This window comes from Terrapene carolina, unplaced genomic scaffold (assembly GCF_002925995.2).
Source record: "Terrapene carolina triunguis isolate 2854851 unplaced genomic scaffold, T_m_triunguis-2.0 Scaffold58, whole genome shotgun sequence".
NCBI lineage: Eukaryota > Metazoa > Chordata > Testudines > Emydidae > Terrapene > Terrapene triunguis.
Genome location: NW_020664409.1, coordinates 52,319,706 through 52,342,965, shown reverse-complemented (window position 1 = coordinate 52,342,965; position 23,260 = coordinate 52,319,706). Strand labels below are relative to the sequence as shown.

The window sequence follows — 23,260 nt, the reverse complement described above, 5'->3', positions numbered from 1 at the left end:
CACACACACACACACACACACACACACACACACACACACACACACACTGTATATGAAGAAAAACATGTAGGACCATATATTGCCTGGCACAAGGGGGAGAGATCAAAACACAGGGTGCCTCTTGCCCTGTCAAGGAGCTGTGCACTGTGGAAGTCCTCAGGGCAGTGCCCTTTCAGAGCTAGCTTCAGGAAAGATGGAGCCATGGCCCTGTCCCGTCCACATCCACCAGCAGAGGCACGGAGAGGAAGTGAATAGTGCACCCTCACCAAGGGTGATGCAGTGGTCATGCTACCCCAGCACTTAGGGATTTCCAGGAGCTGAGCCTGCCTTTCTGAAGTACAGTGCCTCCCTGAATTCCTTCGGGGGTGGGGTGGCACCTTAAAAGCACTTTTAAGCCCATAGAATATAATAATGTAAATCATACAAGCAATGGAATCCCTGAAAGCACCGAGGTACAATCACAATGAATGACAGAAGAGAGTAGGAACAATAAGAGGAAGATCAATAATATAAGGAAGTGAAACAACAATTGGGATAGATGGATGGTCAAGGAAAATGTAGAATTTTTGAAGCTTGATGTGAATTACCATCTGCAATTTCCAAGCTTTTGTCAATTTGGATCTGAAAGCTGACATTGGAAAATATTTGTATACTCACATTATGTCTCACATATTTATTAGTTTTATATTTATTTTATTTTGTGTCTTTCATTTATATATTAAAAATATCGCCCCGGTGGAATTGAATATGTTTTTGTTTGTAGTTGTAGACAGTTACAGTTGTACACAAAGTTGTGCAGTCTGTTTTTCCCATGTAGAATCACTACCAAGGTAGCTAGGTCAGTCATTTGTCCAAATAACAGTGAAACCTGTTCCTTTAACATTTGTTTATCACTGTAAGCAAAATCATGATTAAAATAAAAAGCTTAATCAGGTTGGATGCACAGTACTATGAGGTGATGAATAATAAAGTACTCAGAGGTAATGCAATATTTAGTTCCTTGGCTATGTTATTGGTAACAGATCGTGTCATTGCACTTGGACTGAATTGCTGGTCTTGATTTATAGGTACATTTTACTTTAACTGGGGAGAGAGATGTTTCACATTCTTTAAGTTTAAGGTAACCTTCACAGTTGCTAGTGTGATTCCAAAATATAAGTTGAAGGCATCTCCAAAAAAGATTTGTAGTGTTGTATCCTCTCCCACCCTCTACCATTCCCACCCCCAATGACTCAGTACAATTATTTGAACATTTTAAAAAAGGTTAAATGAATTCTAAAAATGTACTGTACTGCAAGCAAAATGTGCAGTAGCATTCCCAAGACAGTGGTAACAAACTTCATAAAAATGACTGTTTTATTAACTTCAAAGGCATTCTGACTTCCGTTTACATTTTGGTTAAAAAGACGAAATCTGTGCAAGTTGTTTCCCCATCCCACACAATGAAAACCAATCTGTAATCATTCTTCCCTGCTTTGCATCTTGTACAGTCATTTAACATCTGTGCGAGATGGATGTAAATTGCAACCAAACGGGAATGAAAGAGTTTTACACTTTCTTTGCACAGGGGTACATGGCTGCACAAGGTGCCAGGCAGTGGGTAATCAGGCCTATTCTCCCTCAGAGCTGTTCTACATATTGTTGAATGCAAGTTAGCAGTCAGTGAGGACAAGAACAAACCATATTCAGCACTATGGCAGCTTTACAGTGATTAAATTCTACACACTGAGGGTTTATTCATCGTCAGTGATACAATGCTGAACACAGTTTGTCCTGATCTACACTGTCTGCTATAATGTGTTCATTGGATTAATTAACACAGCAGTGGATAGCCATGTTCGAAACAGTACCATTTTGTCACTTAGACTACCATAAGTGTATTTAATGTTATGTTATGGTTTCTTTGGAATGGGGATGAGAATTGAATTATGTCTTGTCTTGCTCAGTGTACAAATAACTTAGGAAAAAATGCCTTGTTCTAGTATTCCTTTCCTTTGCAATTACACAGCTAATTCCAGGATCCAGGGACTATTCAAAAATGATTATAAGCATATTTTAAAATAATATCATTTCAAGGGATGCTTATGCCTGGTAAAGCAAGGGGTTAATGCCCCTGCAACTGCTGCATACAGTCTAATAATTAAGCTTTGGAGGGTTCTTGAAAAAAAATAGGGACAAGCCTAATTGGTGACAAGCCTCCAATTCCTTAGAGGGCAGAGAACCTAACTGTGCTGCATGGAAAGAGCCTGTTGAGTGACTGGTAAGTAGGTGTGCTGGTAATATTGCTCTCTGTATGTCTGTCTAGGTCATCATCCTAGTATTTGAGGGATTCTGAGGGCTTGTCTACACTGGCAACGTTAAAGCGCTTTAAAGTGGCTTATGTAGTTGTAGCACAGCACTGGGAGAGAGCACTCCCAGCACTCTAAAAAACCCAGCTCCATGGGGTGTTTTTTCACACCCCTGAGTGACACAGTTGCAGCGCTGTAAAGTGCCAGTGTAGACAAGCCCTAATAAGATGCAGGAAATGCCTCCTTTCTTCTTCAGTCTCGACTAAAGGAATATATACATCTCTGAACATAAAGCAAACTAAGTTGCTTCTGCAGCTGACACCTTTCTTTGGTGAAATTAGTTGCCCCTCTGCTAGCCTGTAGCAGGATATTTTTGATGCATTGCACCATTCTGTGGTATTTTTGTTTAACTGCAGTATATGTTTACTTCCTGGTTAGTTAGTTCTCATTCAAAATGTACAAGAGGTAAGACATTTTTTGTATCCTGAAATAATCTTTGCTAGTCCTAAATAAGTACCAACACAGATAACTTTGTCCTTTCCTGATATTGTAGCTTTGACATTTGGAAAGGATCCCAGTAATACTTTGCCAGCAATGTACTATAGTGAGTGGAAATGATTGATTAAAGTAGATCATGTGCTCTCTGTTTTCTCTGACAATGTGGATTTTACTAATTAAGAAATTTAAGCCATCCTCAGCTGGAAGAAAATGAGAGGTAGCTACCCTACCACATGTCCACAATCCATAATTGGCCTTGAAAGGAGTGCTGGGTGGTTAAATAGCACCTTTTGCAGATCGTGCTGACACCTAGGTTTGAAATGGTTTAGAAAACAAAGGCTAAAGATTAAAACTTAATGGTGAAATTTAGTTTTAAATTAAGAGGAGTAGCTGTTTAATATAAAAAAAAGTGTGGGGAGACTTTAAGGAAAGCCCTGTCTTGCAAAGAGCAAAGGCATTAAATATTTATTGTTGTGACAATGGTGATGGTTATAGATTAAATAGGCTTTGGAAACTCAGAGTGAAGATTTCTTGGTGTGTTCAGTAATATTTTTTTCTAAAAATCAAGATTAAATTAAGAAAACCCATACTCGGGTGTAGTACAGTATTTGCAATTAAAATCTACAGTGTAATCAGATGTAAAGCAACAATAAGATGCAATTAGTGTTTAAGAAAAAGACATTGAGGAAAAAACAAGTAGGGGTTTATAGAAATCAGCTCTTATTGAACAAATGCTTGTACTCAAGGTACTATTCACATTTGAATTCTTGATTCGAACCAAGATTGGATCACAACTCAAAAGAGTTGACTGGTCTTAACCTGTTGTTTGAAACTATGCATATAATACAGTATGGTAATTTTTAATATTTTCCTGGGAAATGCCAGTACTTGGAATATCAGCAAGACAGTTGGTCCCAGTCCTGCAAACACTCATTCAACAGGACTTCTTGTAGTTAAGTTTTAGTCATTTTTAGTAAAAGTCATGGTCAGGTTACGGGCAGTAAACAAAAATTCATGGCCCATGACCTCTCCATGACTTGTACTGTATACCCCTGACTAAATCTTGGGGAGGGGGGTGGCCCAAGGGGCACCATGGGTGCTCAGGGGAGGGGGCAGCCTTGGGTCTCGCCTCCCCGGAGGCGGTGACATCCCTCAGCTCCTAGGTGGAGGTGCAGTCACACATCTCTGCACGCTGCCTCCTCCCCAAGTGCCGGCTCCACAGTTCCCATTGGCTGGGAACTGCGGCCATTGGGAGCCTTGGGGGTGGTGCCTGCAGGTGGAGGCAGCGCACAGAGCCCCCTTGCTGAGGAGCCAAAGGAAGTTGCCGCTTCAGGGGAGCTCCTCCCCGTGAGGTAAATGCCACCCAGAGCTCTCACCCCCTCCCGTGCCCCAACTCCCAGCCCTGAGCTCCCTACCCAAACTACTGCAGTTGCTGGGGAGGTGGCAGTGGCCTGAGACTGCCCCAGCAGCAGCCGGTGCGACTGGCCACTACAGAGGTCACAGAAAGTCACAGAATCCGTGACCTCCGTGACAAACTTGCAGCCTTACTCATAGCTAAAGTTCAGCATGTGTGTAAGTGTTTTCAAAACCAGGGTCTTGGAGATAAACAAGTGTGTTTGAACTTTTCCACGTAGTGCTCAGGTTCCTGAATCCACTTTCCGTCTGATAAGAGACAGATTTTAGTATTACTTGCAGTGAAGAATTATCAAGTTGCTTTGCAGACATATTCAGTTATATTCAAAACAGTTTGTCCATGGGTCTGTGGAGACAAGAGTCTTAAAAGGAAAGTACAAGCACCTTCCAGTTGAATTTTGGCCTGTTTTGCTTGCAGATCTCTAGAAGTGGTAGGGAAGATGCTATGTACAAGCTGTGATATAGACCCATGCTCTTCATGCTAGCAAGAGGTGGGTGCTGGGCCAGTTCAGTTATTGTCAGGGATTAACAATATCTCCTTTTGGGAGGGCAGGATGCAGACCTTTTGCATTAGATCCTTGCTCACATAGAAGAAATGGTTGACGCTGATATTCTAGCTAATTACTGCCCAGTCTCAACCTGTCCTCTTTGGGCCAGGGGATTGAGGAGTTTGTGGCAAAGCACCTCCGGCACCATTTAGAGTTTTCTGATTTTCTTGACCTGTATTACTTTAGATTACAGCCTGTATAAATTCAAGCTGCATTGGTTTCCTTCCTCTGTTCCTGCCAATAGGTGGTCAGTTATTCATGATAGAATTTTCATTTGGAACAACAGCCTTTTACAGCGTTGAACATGAAGTGGTGTTAACTCACCTGGCAATTCTGGCTTGGGTTAACAACGCTGTCTTCAGTAGCTCCATTCTAGCCTTTCCAAAAAGTCTCAGAGGCTGATGCTATGAAACTGCATATCCATAAAGTACTCTGCTTTGGGGTTTGCATCGGAGGCAACATACCTACCCATGCTACAATCACATCTTCACTTTGCGGGTATCAAGGGATCAATTTTCTGGGATCCGCTTGCTGCCTGTCATTTAACTGAAGAAAGTCAAGTGGCAATGCACCATTGAACTGAAATGGAAATTTCATGGATTCACACATTTTAAGGCTAGAAGCGACCATTATGGTTATCTACTCTAACCTCCCGCATTAACACAGGTCTTAGAATTTCACACAGCAATCCTTCCATCTAGCCCATCACATTCAAACAGATGATATGGAGATGAACCAGTAAGAGCCCATTTTGCATGAATTAAAATATTCCTACACAAGTGCTTTTGTTTTCAAAAATTGGAGGGGGAAATGCAAAATTGCTCATGCAAAATGTGGTTCAGTGAACAAAGTAAATGGCTGGGAAATAGAAATCAATTTTGTATCATTAGGTCCAATTGTTACTGTGTTCACTTATATGACTGTAAGGTTAAAATTACTGGTTACAATTAGAATATTAATTCTGTAATTTATAAGATTCTATGCAAACATAATGTTCTAAGGAACCAGAGAGGAGTAGAGCTTTAAATGTCTCATACTAACTTTTGAAGAGTGATTCAGTTTTGAATGCATACTGGACAAACAGAGGATAGATGTTTATGATTTAAACTTGTCCACCATTTTCAGGGAGTGTGTGAATATAATCCTTCTGCTGGAATTTCAAGTCAAATATTATCTTCCTTTTCAATAGTATGAGAGTGTGCAAATGAAGCTTAGTAGACCTCATTGAAGTTTTAACTTATAATTGCAGAGTTAAGTAGAGTGCTTACATTGTTCCACTTTGAACTGTAAAATTCAGTTGATGCTTTGAGTTTCAGATTATGGTAGTGGGCTTATTGTCTCAAGAGTATGCCAAGTACTAGTGTACTGAGATTGAATAGATCAGCACTCTTGTTAGCTTGCAATATAAAATGACCTGTTACACAGCCCTTAGGCTAATCAAAAAGCAAATTAAAGTAGGGGCCAGTCTGTGAGCTGGCTGGAGATTATTGAAATTTTTATGATACAAAAGTAATTGAATCTGAAAAACGACATGATGGTTGTTTTTACAGCCTTAATATGCCTTCTCAGAAATTGAAAGTAAGGAAACTTGACAATGATGAACGCTGTTACTGCTGTTAAATTAAAAAGAGAGAGAGAGAAAAACAGAAAAACTAAAGAGGTGCTAAAACTGAACACACATTCTCAGAATAATAATGGTGGTTCTCACTACAGTCCCTAGAAAAAAACTGGAAGCTTATTCGTGATGAAGGGCTTGCTGTGATGGATAAAGGAAAAGGCCTCTTCTTACCTGAAGATGAGAACCTGCGAGAAAAGGGAGATTGGAGCCAGTTCACATTGTGGCAGCAAGGTAAGTAACCTATTTATTAATCTTCCTTCCAATTGCCCCCTCCCCTTTGTTCACTCAATATTCTGTAATAAGAAATAGTAACATAGCTTTACAAAACCAATGCTATTTTGTTAAATTTCTGGAACCGTCATTTGAGCCTGTGGCAGAAGGCAGCTAATAAAATGGTATTTGCACCCTGAGCATAGTGAGCAAGAATTCTTTATGCTAAATCACATTGCCCAGGAGCACCTGCAGAATCCAACACGACAATATCCATCTCTTGGCAAGGTTGCCAAGATTTTGTTCTAGCAAAGTCAGTAGTGCACAAGTACAAATCAGCCCGGAGGAAGGAGAGAAGGTGGGAAGGAAAAAATGTATCTCCAGTCTTTTGTCACCAACCAGATGCAATTCTGTCATTCAGAAACTATATGAGCTACATTATATGTTTTAATAAGCCAGCTGCTCTTTCTCTGAGCTATGATGTGGGAGGCCTGAATGTTGGAATGACCTTAAGTAGTGTAGGGATTTACACATTAGAAAGAACTTTAAAATATATCATTTCAACACTGAGGTATAGTTTGTCTTGATGGGAGTCACTTTCATCTCTTTTCCCCAGAGCCTCATTCATCGTCTTATGACTCATACCCTAAATGAATGATTTAAAAGCAGGGTGCCATAACTTATACTGATAATATTACAAGCCATCTCTCTTTGCTTCAGTTTCAGTGTCTATCCTCTTTTTGCTTCTGTGAAATGGGAACTGTAACACTTACCTGGCTTTTGTAGGAAGCTCTTTGAAATCTTTGGATGAAACATGCTTATGTGAGTGGGAAGTGCAGAGATTATTTATATAGTGTTTCACTTGCCAATTTGTTTTGTTAGGAAGAAAAAATGAAAATGCCTGTAAAGGCGTCCATAAAACATGTGCTTTATTGGAAAGATTCCCTGAGGCTACAGGGTGCCGAAGAGGACAGGTACTTATTGATATGCTTCATTATTGCAATCCAAGAGGGTGGGGTAAGGTGATGCTGACTAATGCTGTACACATAGGGGACACTGACTTGAGCAGAGTTCATTCAGTGGGCCAGATCCACTGAAGCTGGTTCAGGGAGTTATAAACTAAAGCCACTTGCACCAATCTGGCTTGTGGGTCAGCATGAAGATTCACCTCGAGGCAGGCAGGTGGTAGTGCCACTTCCATTTGCCCTTCCTCAGGTTTCTGCCTCTGGAAGGCAACTTTAAGACTCGCCACAGGATGCTGGCAAAGTGTGTATCTCATCCCTGCCCAGTGCCTGGTCCACATAGAGAGTAACAGCCTACTCCTGCTACCAGTTACTCAGCTAGTTGCGGATCTAAATGTCCAGACCCAGCTGATGACCCGAGCTGGGTCAGGATGATTCCTCAGGATGAAATGTCTGTTTTTTCAATGTTTTAATTAGGGAATTACATCCAAAAACTGCATTAAAAGGATGTTAGGGTTGCCAAGTCAAGCATTCCAAATTTAAAGAATTATAGAAATGTAGGGCTGGAAAGGACCTCAGAAGGGGACCCTGCTGAGGCAGGACCAAGTATATCTAGACCATCCCTGATAAGTGATTGTTTAACTTGTTCTTAAAAACCTCCAATGACAGGGATTCCACAACCTGTCTTGGAAGCCTATTCTAGTGCTTAACTACCTTATAGTTAGAAAGTTTTTCCTAATGTCTAGTCTAAATCTCCCTTGCTGCAGATTAAGACCATTACTTCTTGTCCTACCTTCAGTGGCCATGGAGAATAATTGATCACTTCTTTATAACAGCCCTTAAGCTATTTGAAAACTGATATTAGGTCCCCCTTCAGTCTTCTTTTCTCAAGACGAACATACCCATTTTTTTTAGCCTTTCCTCATAGGTCAGGTTTTTTTAACCTTCTATCAGTTTTGTTGCTCTCCTCTGACCTCTCTCCAGTTTGTCCACATCTTTCTGAAAGAGTGGCACCCAAAACTGAACACAGTAACCTGCATGAGGCCTCACTAGCACCAAGTAGAACAGGACTATTACCTCCTGTTAATACACCCCAGAATAGTAGTCTCTTTCACAGCTGCAGCATGTTGTTGGCTCATATTCAATTTCTTGGCCAATATAACCCCTCAATCCTTTTCAGGAGTACTGCTGCCTAGTCAATTATTCCCCATTTTGTATTGTGCATTTGTAATTTCATTCCGCAGTGTGCTACTTTGCACTTGTCTTTATTTAATTCCATCTTGTTGATTTCTGACCAATTCTCAATTTGTCAAGGTTGTTTTGAATTCCAATCCTATCTTCCAATGTTCTTGCAACCTCTCCCAGCTTGGTGTCATTTGCAAATCTTATAAGTATGCTCTCTACTCCATTATCCAAGTAATTAATGAAAGCATTGAACAGTACCAGATCCCAGATAGACCTGCAGGACCCCACCAGATACTTCCTCCCAGTTTGACAATGAACCACTGGTAACTACTCTTTGAGTACAATCTTTCAACCAGTTATGCACCCACCTTATAGTAATTTAGTCTAGACCACATTTTCCTAGTTTGCTTATGAGAATGTCATGTGGGACTGTGTCAAAAGCCTTATTAAAAGCAAGATATATTACATCTACTGCTTCCTCCCATTTAGTACTCTGTTAAAGAATTCTCTCTGTTTCTCAGTTCCCTTTCCATAAAATAGAGTTATACACTCACAGGGTGTTGTAAAGATAAATTCATTCATGTTTTTGAAGCACTCAGATACTATAAGGAGAGCATTGTAGAAACACCTGTATGGAAATTCATAATTTTGTATTCAGCACAGGGTTTGGATGGTGTGCATTAAATAAAGTCTGGGGACACGCATTGAATGAGGATAAAAAAGAAATATTGAATAATTAACTACCCATTCACTGAATGAGGCAGAGATCCTTTGGAAAAAATAGTATGTGGTACCATATAATGATTATATCATATTGCATATCATAACGGAGTCAAATAAAGTAGCATGGACAAATTTAATTCTGGCATTTCCTAAATTTCAAATGCTTGATTCTACAGCCGTAACGTTATTTTAATGCAGTTTTATGGATGTTATATATTAATAATGTATGTGTGGTACAGTACTTATGAATTATATGTATGGCATGAGTTGTTTGATGATACCCCATATGCATTCCAGTGTGGGACGGTAGGTGTGCAGTTGGTGGGGGTTTTATCTCTGTGTTGAAGAAGGTTCTCTTGGGATATTTGGGTGGCCTGTTCCATGATACCCCAAGGGGACCTACTTCAATACAGAAATAAAACCTCCTCTGACAGCACACCCCTAATTGTCATGTACCGCCCCACATTGGAACCCACACAGGTATCATCAAACAACTACAACCCATACTCAATGGGGACCCATCCTGAAAGAAATATTTCCTGAACCTTGACAACCCCCCAACCTCTCCAAGCTCATCATCAGAAGCAAGCTGTCCACAGACCGGGACACACCAACTCAAAGCAGCACCTGCTAAAACAATAGATGTAAAACCTGCAAACAGAGCTCCATGGCTACAATGATCAATACCCCACACAATACAGCTTTCAAAATCCATGGGTCCTACACATACCTGTCACAACAGGTGGTGGACTCATCCAGTGCACTAAATGCCCCAATAACAGCTATGTGGGTGAAACCAGACAATCGCTATGTTCTCAGATGAACTCACACAAGAAAATAGAAGACAACACCACTATATTATCTGTGGGTAAACACTTTTCACAAAGTCAAAAGATAAGCCTCGGAGCTTAAATTCATAACTTTGCTAGACACTAAAAATCATGGTGTTAAAAAAGAGGCTGGATTTATGGCTCATTACAACAATCTGTAACCCAGTAACCCTCCCCACAGCTGCTTCTCCCGCCCTCCTTACTTCCCTATGACTGGAGTGGTGTTAATGGGCCACTTCCCCTTGAATGATCCCTTAGAATATGCACTATCTGTTCGATCTCGTATTTAGCTGTGACACTCTTAGGCCATGTGTACACTAGAAAGCTTACAGTGCCACAGCTGTACCGATGCAGCTGAGCTGCTGTAAGATCTCTCGGATAACCGCTCCAAGCCAACTGGAGAGAACTCTCCTGTTGACATAATTAAGCCACCCCAACGAGCCATGGTAGCTATGTCAGTGGTAGAAGCTCTCCCACCAAGTAGCGTTGTCCACACCGGTGCTTATGTTGATGTAACTTATGTCGCTCAGTGGGCTGGTTTATTCCCACCCCTGAACAACATAAGTTACACTGACATAAGTGGCAGTGTAGACATAGCCTTAGTACCTTTCCCAGACCCAGGGCCGGCTCTAGGATTTTTGCCGCCCAAATCAAAAACAATTTTGGCCGCCCCCCCCCCATTTTTTAATTACCCTCACCCCCGGCCCCGCCTCAACTCCGCCCCTTCCCCAAATCCCCAGCCCTGCCTCCTCCCCCCAGGCTCTCAAGCCTGGGAGGGAGGGAGGGAGGGGGAGCAGTGGCGCGCGAAACTAGTGTTTTGCGCGCCGCGGCCGCTCGGGATCTCCCCCTCCCTCCCAGGTTTGAGAGCCTGGGAGGGAGGGGGAGACTCCGAGTGGCCGCGGCGCGGGCGCCGCTTCTCCCCCTCCCTCCCAGGCTTTCAAGCCTGGGAGGGAGGGCGAGTAGCGGCGCACGAGCGGCAGCGGAGGTGAGCTAGGGTGGCCGGGGCACATTTTTAGGGGTGGCATTCTGGCGCCGGCCATGCCGCCCCTAAAAATGTGCCGCCCCAAGCACCAGCTTGTTTTGCTGGTGCCTAGAGCCGGCCCTGCCCAGACCTGAAGCAGAGCTCTGTATTTCAAAAACTTGTCTCTCTCACCAACAGAAGTTGGTCCAATAAAAGATATTCGCTCCCCACCTAGTCTGTCTAATATCCGGGGACAGACACAGCTACAGCAACACTGCATACTGCAATGTTGGGCTGTTGTGACTCATCTTGAATCAGCTGTCGTAAAGTTCTGTTCTTCTAGTAGAAGGTTCGTGAAAATGACCCGATTAAAGAATTGTCTCTCTGTTTGCAGATCAAGTATTCCGTCATGCACCCAGGGACTCATGTCTGGCCTCACACAGGGCCTACTAACTGTAGGCTGAGGATGCATTTGGGCTTGGTTATACCAAAAGAAGGCTGCAGAATTCGATGTGCCGAGGAGAACAGGTATGTTTGTTTCCTTCTCTTCCCTAAGGTTTAAAGAATTGGATTGCACCTGCTTACAGATGTGACCCACAAAACAAAAAAGACAGTTCTGATGTGTGTGGGTTGCTGGCAAAGGGGTCTTCAATTAAAATATATAACAAGCAGCTTGGTCCCTAGAACTTGTTACAAATAAATGAATTTATTGTCATGCAGTGACCCAACACTGTTTTGAGATGAAACCTGCTCTTTCATGTCACGGCCATTTTTCTCTTAGGAACTGTGTCCATAGGCCAAAGGCTTTGAATCACAGGCAGTTAATCCAATGACATTTACCAGTTGTATGCAAGAGTTATGCCATTTTTCCCTTTCCTCTGCTTGGAGATCAATCATCTTGATCAGCAAAATCTAGACTCTTCACCGCAGCTCTGTTTACTTCTTTACTGCTGAGGATAAAGAGCGCTCTAGTCTGCCCATATAGGCCAGGTCCTCAGCTGGTATGTATTGGCATAGCTCCATTGAATTGAAGTTGAAGTTAGTGAAGCTATGCTGATTTTACAGTAGTGGAGGATTTGGCCCAATATGTGGATCTGATAAAAAGTTTTCTTAATTTTAAAATGCATTAAGAAGGAAAACTGTTCTTACGTTGCATTGCAGACCTGTTCAATCTCTGTTTGCTCACCTTAAAAAACAACTGGATATTTGAGCTCAGGCAACATAATCCCCGGAGAAACATATGAAAGACCAAACTGTAGCATCTGATGCCTGCCTATGGCATTATAAATAAAACCACAAAAATATAAAACTTAAGTTAAAGTTAAGCAATTGAATTACCTTAACTTGCAAAAATTTGCCTTTCACTTATAGATTTTTATTTTCTTAGTCAGAACCCCCCGCCACCCCAACCCCCCAGGAGTTCTATTGTTTACACTGGGAATTTTCAGAGAGCTAGTATATTTCTTACAGCATACGCACGCCTATAACCACATCTGAGTGCATGCTGCTACTGTGGAGACGCATTTGGTGATGAAAAACACATCAAGCATCATGACAACATGTAGTTGAGTGAAGTCTTCTGTAAACCAACCAGAGCGGATGATTTATAGAATTCCGAGAGTAGGAGTTTTCAACTATTAATAATCTAGCTGTTTGCAGAAGTGTTGGGACTCCTGCCAGCATGTACTTCATTTAAATATTCCATCACAGGGTCAGCATTGCAGCTGATGCAGTATGTTTTGTCTAATCACTGATGAATACATTTGTTCTCAGCTTTCCAGCTCAGTATTTGAAATAGGTTGAAGGTACTGTACACATTTGGGCAGGAGGGAGTGGTGGCTAGATGGCTTAGAGGTTTGTTAATGAGTGTGGCGCCTTCCACCTGTTCACTGTTGTGAATTCAGGTCAGTAGTCACTGAGAGTCATCAAATGGCTGTTCATTGACCTGTGTGAAACAAAGTGGTGGGTTTCACTCCAGATCCGACTGAACCGGTGTCCACAACTCTCAATCCGTGATCACAACTGACATTCTTATTTGTCATAATCCGAGCAGACAACTTAGTGGCATGGAGACTGAACTACCCTCTCACCTGTTGCATTGGTCCCTCCACATCTGGTGCTTGTCAAGGAAGCATAGGGAAGCTGGTGTTGTTACTGCTCTGTACAGAGAGGGTTTCAGTCCCCAGTGCTCTGAGTCTGGCACATTCTGTACACACTAAATTCACTTCTTAAAAATGTAAAACTAATATATAAGGGCCAGGTTCTGCTACACTGACATGGACAGCTCCAGTTTACGTCAGCAGGAGCTGAATATTCATTTCCAAAGACACAATTCCCCCCACCGCACCCCAAATGATGATATTTGCAATAATAAAAATTAAGCGTTAGGTTTTACTTTTCCTCCTCCCCTGTACATGGGGTGGCACATTGGTGAGGCAAGGTGGGAGCAGTGCAGGAAAGGAATTGTGTCTCAGACAGGTCTGCTTCTTCCCTGCTGATTAAGTCGTCCATGACGATGACGACGTCATCATCATCATCATCATCCTCAAACATTCATAGTCTATTAAGACCATTGTGCCAGCCAGAGTGACCGTTCATGGCGTTACATCAGGCGTCGGGTGGTGAAGTTTCTTGGCTGGTTAAGACCAGTAGCAAATTACTACCCCACCCACTTGAGCTGGCTCAGCTGTGCAGGCTGGCAGGGTAGGGGGTCAGAGCTTTGACGCCACACCTCCCCACTCCCTGCCCCCCTTGTGTAGTGCAGAGTAATGGAAATGCAGTGCTCATTTACTCCTAGGCACCCAGAGGCAAGGCGAGCGAGTGGGCATGTAAGTAACCTCCCTGAGTGACATAACTTATGTGAGTGAGGTGCTGTGGCCTGCAATGCGCAGGAGGTCAAACTAGATGATCATGATGCTCCCTTCTGACCTTAAAGTTGTTGAGTCCATGAGGTAGGTTTACTTCACACGATGCCCTTTCATAGGCGCCAACTTTTCCCAGTACCGGTGGGTGCTCAACTCCCCCCCCACCCCGCGCCTCCGGCCCCGCCCTGCCCCCATTCCAACCCTTTCCCCAAAGTCCCCGCGCCAACTCCACCCTCTCCCCGTGCCTATTGGACCCCTTCCCCAAATCCCTGCCCTGGCCCCACCTCTTCCCCGAGCGTGCTGCATTTCCCCTCCTCCCCCCACCCTTCCAGTGCTTGCCGCCACGAAACAGCTGTTTCAGGGCAACAAGCGCTGGGAGCTAGAGGGAAAAGCGGAGCCACTGTGCGCTCAGGGGAGGAGGTGGAGGTGAGCTGGGATGGGGCAGGGAGCTGCCGGTGGGTGAAGAGCACCCACCAATTTTTCCTGTGGGTGCTCCAGCCCCGCAGCACCCACGGAAGCAGCACCTATGTGCCCTTTCATGGGCATGCAGCCAAATGCAAAGTCTAGCCTTACATTTTACTCATTCACCCCCTTCAAAGTCTTTGTGTGTTTGTTTTGAATGCTACCATGTTGTGATCAGCTCTTAGGGTGTGGGGAACAATACAGGCTTTTTTTTGGTGTTCTAAAAGCAGTAGCATACAAGATGCTGAATAGTGGTGGTAAATGATGTTTCAGTATCAAAATAAAATGACTTTATGTCAAGGATTGTAATAGTGATTTGTAATGGGAGTGAAATATGTCCCTTCCACAAAGCCAGGGTAAAACCTTCTCATCTAATACAGGTTATAGTAGAGCTCTCTTCTGAGCAAATGATATAGAAATCCTTCCTGGCGTTGCCAAATCTGACAAGATAACAAAGCTGCACACTGCCTTTCATAGTAAGCCCAGAACAAGCCAAATTCATTTCAGAGGCACCGCCCCCTGCCAACAATCGAGCCCAAAGCACAAGCCAACCCATTTTGGAGGCATTGTCCCCCTACCAACAACTCCCCCTCCCCCACCCCACAGCCCCATCACCACCGGAGGCACAGTTTTTGATTTCTCTATTTTGGGTGGGAGGGGCTGCGCATGTGGGGGGCGGGAGAGGAGGCAAATTCTGTGCTGGCCTACAGGGGCACCATTTCAGATTTTGGGGGTGGGTGGGGGGCAACTTTAACCATGATTCCAGCAGCTACTTAGGCAATTGAAAACGCTAAAAAAAAGTTTTGCAGATAATAACTCAGAAATTATCTGAGAGGAGCATTGTATCTAATTTCTATATCAAGAAAGAAAATTAAATAAATATTAGACCCACTCAGCTCTAATATAACATGTTCTGACATCTTGTGGCAAGTCACTTAAGGGAAACCGGTTAGGTTTAAAATTGTAATGTATATTCTTACTCACGTACTCTTACTAAAGTCAGAACACATAGGCGCTGATTTTTGTTTTTGCTGGTGGATGCTTTTGAAGAGGTGTGTGTGTTTGGGGGAGCATTCTGCCAGTTTTGGGGGGAAAGCGATTTTCATCATATTTATACATTTCTTTCATATTCTATTTATTGAATGTGACTATCATTGGTATATTTACTATTTTAATAATGATTCAGTTATTATGAACTACATAATTATATTATCATGAATTACAGTATATTAAAATCATTGCAATCACAAGCTGTCTTCACTAACGTCTCAGTTTAAAGACATTGTTTCACTGTAGCTTTCTGGATGAAACTGTCAGCAGTCTTATTTACATCTCGGTTCCTGGGTATTATTTTGATGCATGTTAAGGACAGTTACATTATTCAGTTGCGTCTGTCTCATTGATGACTGGAGATAATTTTTAAGTCTTCTGAAGCTGGAGAATGAGTTCAGGATGATACAGGCACAGTGAGAAGCAGGGGCGGCTCCAGGCACCAGAGCAGCAAGCGCGTGCCTGGGGCGGCAAGCCGCGGGGGGCGGCGTGCCGGTTGCCGTGAGCACGGCAGTCAGGCTGCCTTCGGCAGCATGCCTGCGGGAGGTCCGCCGGTCCCGCGGTTTTGGTGGCAATTCAGCAGTGGGTACGCTGAATCCGCGGGACTGGCGGACCTCCCGCAGGCATGCCACCAAAAGCCGCCTGACTGCCGTGCTTGGGGCAGCAAAATACATAGAGTCGCCCCTGGTGAGAAGGATTCTTATACTGCAAATGACTCCAAGATCTCTTTCTTGAAGTGTAACAGCTAATTTAGGCATCATCATTTTGTATGTATAGTTGGGATTATATTTTGCCATGTGCATTATTTTGCATTTAACATTGAATTTCATCTGCTATTTTGTTGCCAAGTCATCCAGTTTTGTGAGATCCCTTTGTAACTCTTTGCAGTCTGGTTTGGACTTAACTATCTTGAGTAATTTTGTATCATCTGCAAACTTTCCCACCTCACTATATACCCTTTTTGAAGATAATTTATGAATATGTTGCACTGGTCCCAGACCAGTATAAGCCCCTCAGTGGACACCACTATTTACTTCTCTCTGTTCTGAAAATGGACCATTTATTCCTACCCTTTGTTTCCTATCTTTTAACTGGCGTGCTTGGCAATGCTTTCAGGATCATCTAATGATCCTTAATTTAATATAATGACAAGCCTTTTGTTATCTTATTCACCCTGCCTCTGTTTATAAACAAACTCCCTGACCCAAGGGCAGAAGTTGTTAGCAGCACAGAACTCATCACATTCCATACTCAAGCTCTGGCTTCTGGGTGTTGAGCACCCATTATTTTTTTTCCGTGGGTGCTTGAGCCCCAGAGCACCCACGCTCAGAATCTGCGCCTATTCATGGGTGGCCAGAACTGCACACAGTATTCCAGATGAGGTCTCACCAGTGCATTGTATAATGGTACTAACACTTCCCTGTCTCTACTGGAATTACCTTGCCTGAGACACCCAAGGACCTTGATGTTAGCCTTTTTCAGGGTCACATCACACTGATGGCTCATAGTCAACCTCCTGTGATCAACAAATACACCCAGGTCTTTCTCCTCCTCTCTGTCACTTCCAACTGATAAGTCCCCAGCTTATATCAAGAATTCTTGTTTAGTCCCTAAACGCATGACCTTTCACTTTGCACTATTAAATATCATCCCATGTCTATCATTCCAGTTTACAAGGTCATCCAGAAATTCTTGTATGATATTCTGGTCTTCCTCCATATTGGCAATACCTCCCAACTTCGTGTCATTTGCAAATTTTATTAGTGCACACCCACTTTTTGTGCCAAGGTCAGTAATAAAAATGTAAAATAAGATTGGACCCAAGACTGATCCCTAAGGAACTCCACTAGTAGTAACATCCCTCTAGCCTAACAGTCCACCTTTCAATATGACCCATTTTAGTCTCCCCTTCAACCAGTTTCTTATCTACCTTTCAGTTCTCATATTAATCCCCATCTTCTCCAATTTAACTAATAATTTCTCATGTGGAACTGTATCAAATGCCTTACTGACATCCAGTAGATTAGCTCTACTGCATTTCCTTTGTCTAAAAAATCAGTTATCTTCTCAAAGAAAGATGTTAGTAACTTTGTTACCACTTCTTGAATCCAATAATTGTAGAAAAATCTTCAATTACTTTCTGTCATTTAGGCTACTCAGTTTTTTGCAGATCACAAGTTTGGAATAGATCATTTAACTTTAGGAAACATCCTAACAGCCCTTTCTTATCTTAATCACCTGTTAATCACCTGTTCATAAACACAATTGCTCAGGGGCCAACCAAGGAAGGTTTTTTAAAGTCTTTTTAAGCTCCTTCCCAGAACTGTGTGCATGTGCACACTGCAGAGACCAAGTGAGGATGAAAAACAAAAAATGGAAGAACCCCGCCCAAAAAACCCCCAACCCCTAACCTGCTATTTAGAACTAGGACCCTACCAAATTCATGGTCCATTTTGGTCAATTTCACGGTCATAAGATTTAAAAAATAATAAATGTTATGATTTAAGATATTTAAATCTGAAATTTCACAGTGTTGTAATTGTAGTGGTCCTGACCCAAAAAGGAGTTGTGCGGGGGCGGGGTTGCAAGGTTGTTGTAGGGTACTGCTACCCTTACTTCTGCGTTGCTGCTGGCAGCGGCACTGCCTTCAGAGCTGGGCAGCTGGAGATCGTCAGCTGCTGGCTGGGAGCCCAACTCTGAAGGCAGAGCTGCTGCCAGCAGCAGTGCAAAAGTAAGGATGGCATGTTATGGTATTGTCACCCTTACTTCTGCGCTGCTGCCCGCAGAGCTTGGCCTTTGTTCAGCAGCCGCCACTCTCCAGCCACCCACTTCTGAAGGCAGCAGTGCAGAAGAAAGGGTGGCATGGTTATGGTATTGCCACCCTTACTTCTGCGACGCTACTGGCGGAGCGCTGCCTTCAGAGCTGGGTACCTACCCAACAGCTGCCACTCTCTGGCCACCCAGCTCTGAAAGCAGCACAGAAGTAAGGGTGGCAATACTGTGACTCCCCTAAAATAACCTTGCAACCCCCAGTTTGAGAAACACTGGTCTCTCCGGTGAAATCCGGGAGGAAACCAGATTTCAGGGTCCATGTCGCGTTTTTCATGGCCGTGAATTTGGTCGGGCCCTACTTATAACACATTAAGAGCAATTAAAAAAAACCCAAACAAACCAGAATCCACTTATTGTAAGTGGACTTGGCAAGGTGCAAATGGTGGGTCTTGTAGTGAAGCCAAATGGAAGATAATGGCTCTGACAACTTTGAGTCGTCTTTCTCTTCGTTGTGTGGGACAGTCCATCTCACTATGATGCAAATGATTGATCCTTATTCCTTTGGTGGCATTTCATTTGGATGTTTTGATGGTTTTTTCCTCCTGATCAGAGCTCAGATTAACTAGTGAAGTGCTTTTCAGGCCAAAGTTAAAAAACAAACAATAACAGAACCAAAAAAAACCCCATAGGTCCTATTTTTCACTCTCTTATATCAGTGTGTAACTCCTTTGACTTCATTGGAGTAATATTGGTGTAAAACTGGTATAAGAATAAAGGAGTGTATTGCTTAAAACGGGTGTAAATTTAGAATAGCTCAGCCTTATTGAAAAGAAGCATTTACATGTTGTTTTAAATCTGCATTTATCTGAGTGGGGAATCAGCCTTGACACATGTCCTTACTTAACAAAGACTGGTAGGCCAAGATTTTCTAAAGTGACTTGTGATTTTGGGTGCCCAACTTGAAACACCTTAAAAGGGGCCTGATTTTCAGAAAATGCTGAGCACCCTCAGAAGATCAAGCCTCTTTAAAGTGACCCAAGTTGGTCACACAAAATTAAAGCATCCAAAATCACTGCTTACTTTTGAAACTCTTGGCCACCGTTTTTTCCATCTCTCCTACTATGTCAATCCCTATGGCTTAGTCAGTTTTGTTATTCTACTCAGAATTTTGTCTAGTTTTCTAAGTCTTTCTGGCAATGAGGTGCCCACAGCTCCGTGCAGTATCCAAAGTACAGTTGCATCAGAGATGCCTGGAGAAGAGACTATCACCTCCTGCCTCCAGGAATTGATGCCTTTGCATATGCAGCTGAAAATTGCATTAGCCTTCTTAAATCCTGTATGACATTGCAAAGTCATACCAAGTTTGCTATGTGCTCTCATAATACGTCTCCCTCAGCATTACTGCTGTCCAGCTTTTTCCTTCCCATTGTCTAGCTATGCCTCAGTGTATTTTTACCCAGATGTATTTAGGCTGCATTCTTTAAAGCTGAACCTCATTTTATTTCCTGTCCATGTTTTAATCTCTTTATCTCCCTTTGTATTATTTCTCTGTCCTCACTTGCAATACTTAATTCAGCACCTCAGAATTCAGGCTCTCCTCTTGCAAAGTGATACACACTCATGGACCATTATACTCACTCAGGTGTCCCATTGTCTTTGCAATATCAAGACCTTAATTAACATGCTGTTAAACCCCTTTTCAAGGTCATTAATGAAAATGTGAAAACTGAACCTAACTCTGATCCTTCCAACCGATTAGATACCTCTGCTTCTGATACATTGCTTCTCACCATTGTCTTTTAAGTTTTGTTCTTCAGATTGTTGTTAAAGAATGTGACTGCTCATACACAGACCTGTTTGAATGAATTGTACGTATTATGGTTTGTGAGAGTCTATCAATTTTTTGCACTAAAATAAAAAATATGGAATATTTACTGTGTTCCCTGCCTAAGGCCATGTCTACAAGGGAAAATTGCACTGGAATAACTTTACTTTTCCTGTCTAGCAGTGCTTAGCACCCTGGAATACTCACTCAGAGTGCTATGTGTTTGTGTCCATATGGTGTCACACTCCATGGAAGCAGCGCTTAGCAAGCAAAGTACAGTAGAACCACGGTTTTATGAACACCAGTCTTAAAAATGACCAGTTATATGAACCATTGTTCCCGATTGAGGGGGAAAAATCACATAATGAAAGTGATGTCAGTGAAGAACCAGCTGTCATCCCTTCACGTTCCAATGCTTTCAGGGCATTGGAAATCACTTTGCAGTGGCTGTAAGGACAAGAAGAAAGTGCTGCAGTGTGTACAGTGCTGCAATGTATGCACCAGACCTACTATCATTTTGAAATGTTCCATTTTATGCTTTTTTGATGTTATGAACTCCTCGATTCCCAATTTGTAAAACAGAGGTTCTACTGTAGCATGGACTCACTTTTGATTTAGTTATATCAGCATAATTATACCAAAATAAACTACACTAGTGCAGCTTTCCCCTGTAGACACGCTCTTAGGCTCCTATCCTGCAAAGATTTATGCAGTGAGTCTACTCACATTCTTGACGTTAAGTATGAACCAGGATTTAATTTTGTAATTCTGTGATTTTTAATCCAGTTTTTTTGACATGATTTGTTTATTTTAAAACCATGTTGCTGGCTATTGCTCATCTTTCAATTATTCTCTAATAGTACATGTCTAAAAAGGGCGGGGGGAGCTTGATTTAAAGTATCCAGATAATTGAGAGTGGTGGATAGTCAATGCCTCCTAGACTCAGATCCCTTATATATATTCTCTCTCTCTCTCTCTTTGTATGCATACAGGAATATACACTATATATATATATATATATGTATATAAAAAATTTGGCCTTATAGCTCTTTATAGTGTATATTCCTGTATGCATACAAAGAGAGAGAGAACATAATAGTATAACTCAGTGAATGGAACTACATCAAACTGAACTTTCTATAGTTTATTTCATTCAGAGCTCTGATACAGACATCTCATTTCTCTTTATTAAGTACTAGATTACTTATGGCAAAACATGCTGATTATACCTTCTCTATATACAGAAGAGCATCTCCAGAACAAATACCTGCCCAGATAAGTACCCATATTGGGTGCCCAAAAAGCAATAATAAAGGATGTTCTTTTCTATTACAGAACCTGGAAAGAAGGGAAGGTTCTTATCTTCGATGACTCTTTCGAGCATGAAGTGTGGCAGGATGCTGACAGTTATCGGCTGATATTCATTGTGGATGTGTGGCACCCTGAGTTAACACCCCAACAGAGACGCACCCTTCCTGCCATTTAAGAGGTCATTTCTGATGTAAGAAACAGATGAGGTTTAATCTGTTGGAGTCTGCTAATATAAATACGCAACATTAATTTGGCTGGCCGTGTGGAAAATGTCAGCCTTCTAGGGGCTAGAAGATGTGAAAAAATTGTTCCACAATTACTATGGACTTACCTACAAATGTTCCATTCTGTTTCATACTGAAATGGCACTGATCTGATAGATTTGCTTGTAGGCTGCAAGTACAATAATACTCTTGTCAGCCAAAGAGCTATAAGGCCAAATTTTCAAAATGAGGAATGTGCAAATGTTTGTGACATGTCTATATTATGTGTACCAGTACCACAGACGTACATATGCACAAGGTCAGTTAGTCACCTTATTGGCCTGGTTAATGCACAAATATCTGATTTGTACGTGCACTGCTACCTGGTAATGACATGTATACATTAGATATGCATAGACATTAGCACACAACTAGCTTTGAAATTCTGTCATGCAATTTCTAATCATAAATGTTTTAGGTATGAAACAATATGCATATAGTATCAACTGTAGATAATATGAATGAATGGTTTTATTTTGTGTTTTTCTACATGGGTAATTGTATTTTTCTATCATAGCTATGCATTGATCGTTTCTTTTGTGAACCACTAATTTTTTAAAAATTATGTATAATAAGTGCACCTTCAGCTTTTAGCAGAGGGAGGAACTTTACATGAACAGACCTTACTTTTGCTAAGTGTGGTCTTTTCTTGCCATCTGGAAATGCAAATAGTAACTTGTATTATTTAACTGCCAGTTAATAGAGTTTAAAAACTGATATTCAATCAGTTTTGTTTTCCTAGAACGAAAGAAGCCTTTAAGTCTCCTTCAGCTATAAGGATCTCTTCAATTTTAGGACCTCATCCTGGGAAGTACTGGGACATCCATTGACTTAAGTGGGAGTTGCAGGTGCTCAATAACTTTAGGATTATGTAGTTAACTGCTTTGTTCCCTGTCATTTCAAGGCCCCTTGTGTCATGTCATCTTCTGTCCAAGAAGAGTTGGACACAGCTCCTTCTAGGGGCTGCTTCTAGAATGACCTGAGTGGTCATTCCTCAGAATAAGAACCTAAATAGAAGAGAGACGGAATTCTCTGAGCTGGGAGCTCAGGACCAAATTCTGATTTGGAATTCTGATCCTTGCCTGGAAGCACTGACTTCCTGCTAGAATGCGGAGCCAGATAAGAACAGCTTTGAATGTAGTTTTCAATGTATTAATTTCCATGTCAGAAATTAGAGTGCTTAGATTTTGTTAGTTATATCTCCAGAGAAGGGCTATATTTCCCATCTTAGGCTTGGGAAAAAATCATATTGCAGTAAACTGTCAAATGTATTGTGTTACTAAGGTGCCTTATATTGTGGTATCTAAGCACCATGCGCACATACTCCATATGCCATAATCAGACTGTCTGAGATTGTTTACTTCATTAAAGTGGCAATGTTGAAAAAACAGCCTTAACTTTGTATTCCTATAAACTAAGAGCCACTCAGATTTTGGATTTATTAAATAGTTAGGTCATATGGTGCCATATAACACAT

General features: G+C 42.0%; 1 protein-coding gene across 1 annotated transcript in view; it reads left to right on the top strand.

Moving 5' to 3' along the window:
• ASPH (aspartate beta-hydroxylase) overlaps positions 1-22,990 on the top strand; it is a 167,513-nt gene extending 144,523 nt beyond the window's left edge. Inside the window, exons 28-31 of the mRNA XM_026662251.2 lie at positions 6,461-6,596; positions 7,458-7,549; positions 11,631-11,764; positions 21,545-22,990. Coding sequence (XP_026518036.2) covers positions 6,461-6,596; positions 7,458-7,549; positions 11,631-11,764; positions 21,545-21,695 — 513 coding nt within the window. The 3' untranslated portion in view covers positions 21,696-22,990. The remainder of the gene's footprint in view (positions 1-6,460; positions 6,597-7,457; positions 7,550-11,630; positions 11,765-21,544) is intronic.
• Positions 22,991-23,260: the final 270 nt, after the last annotated feature.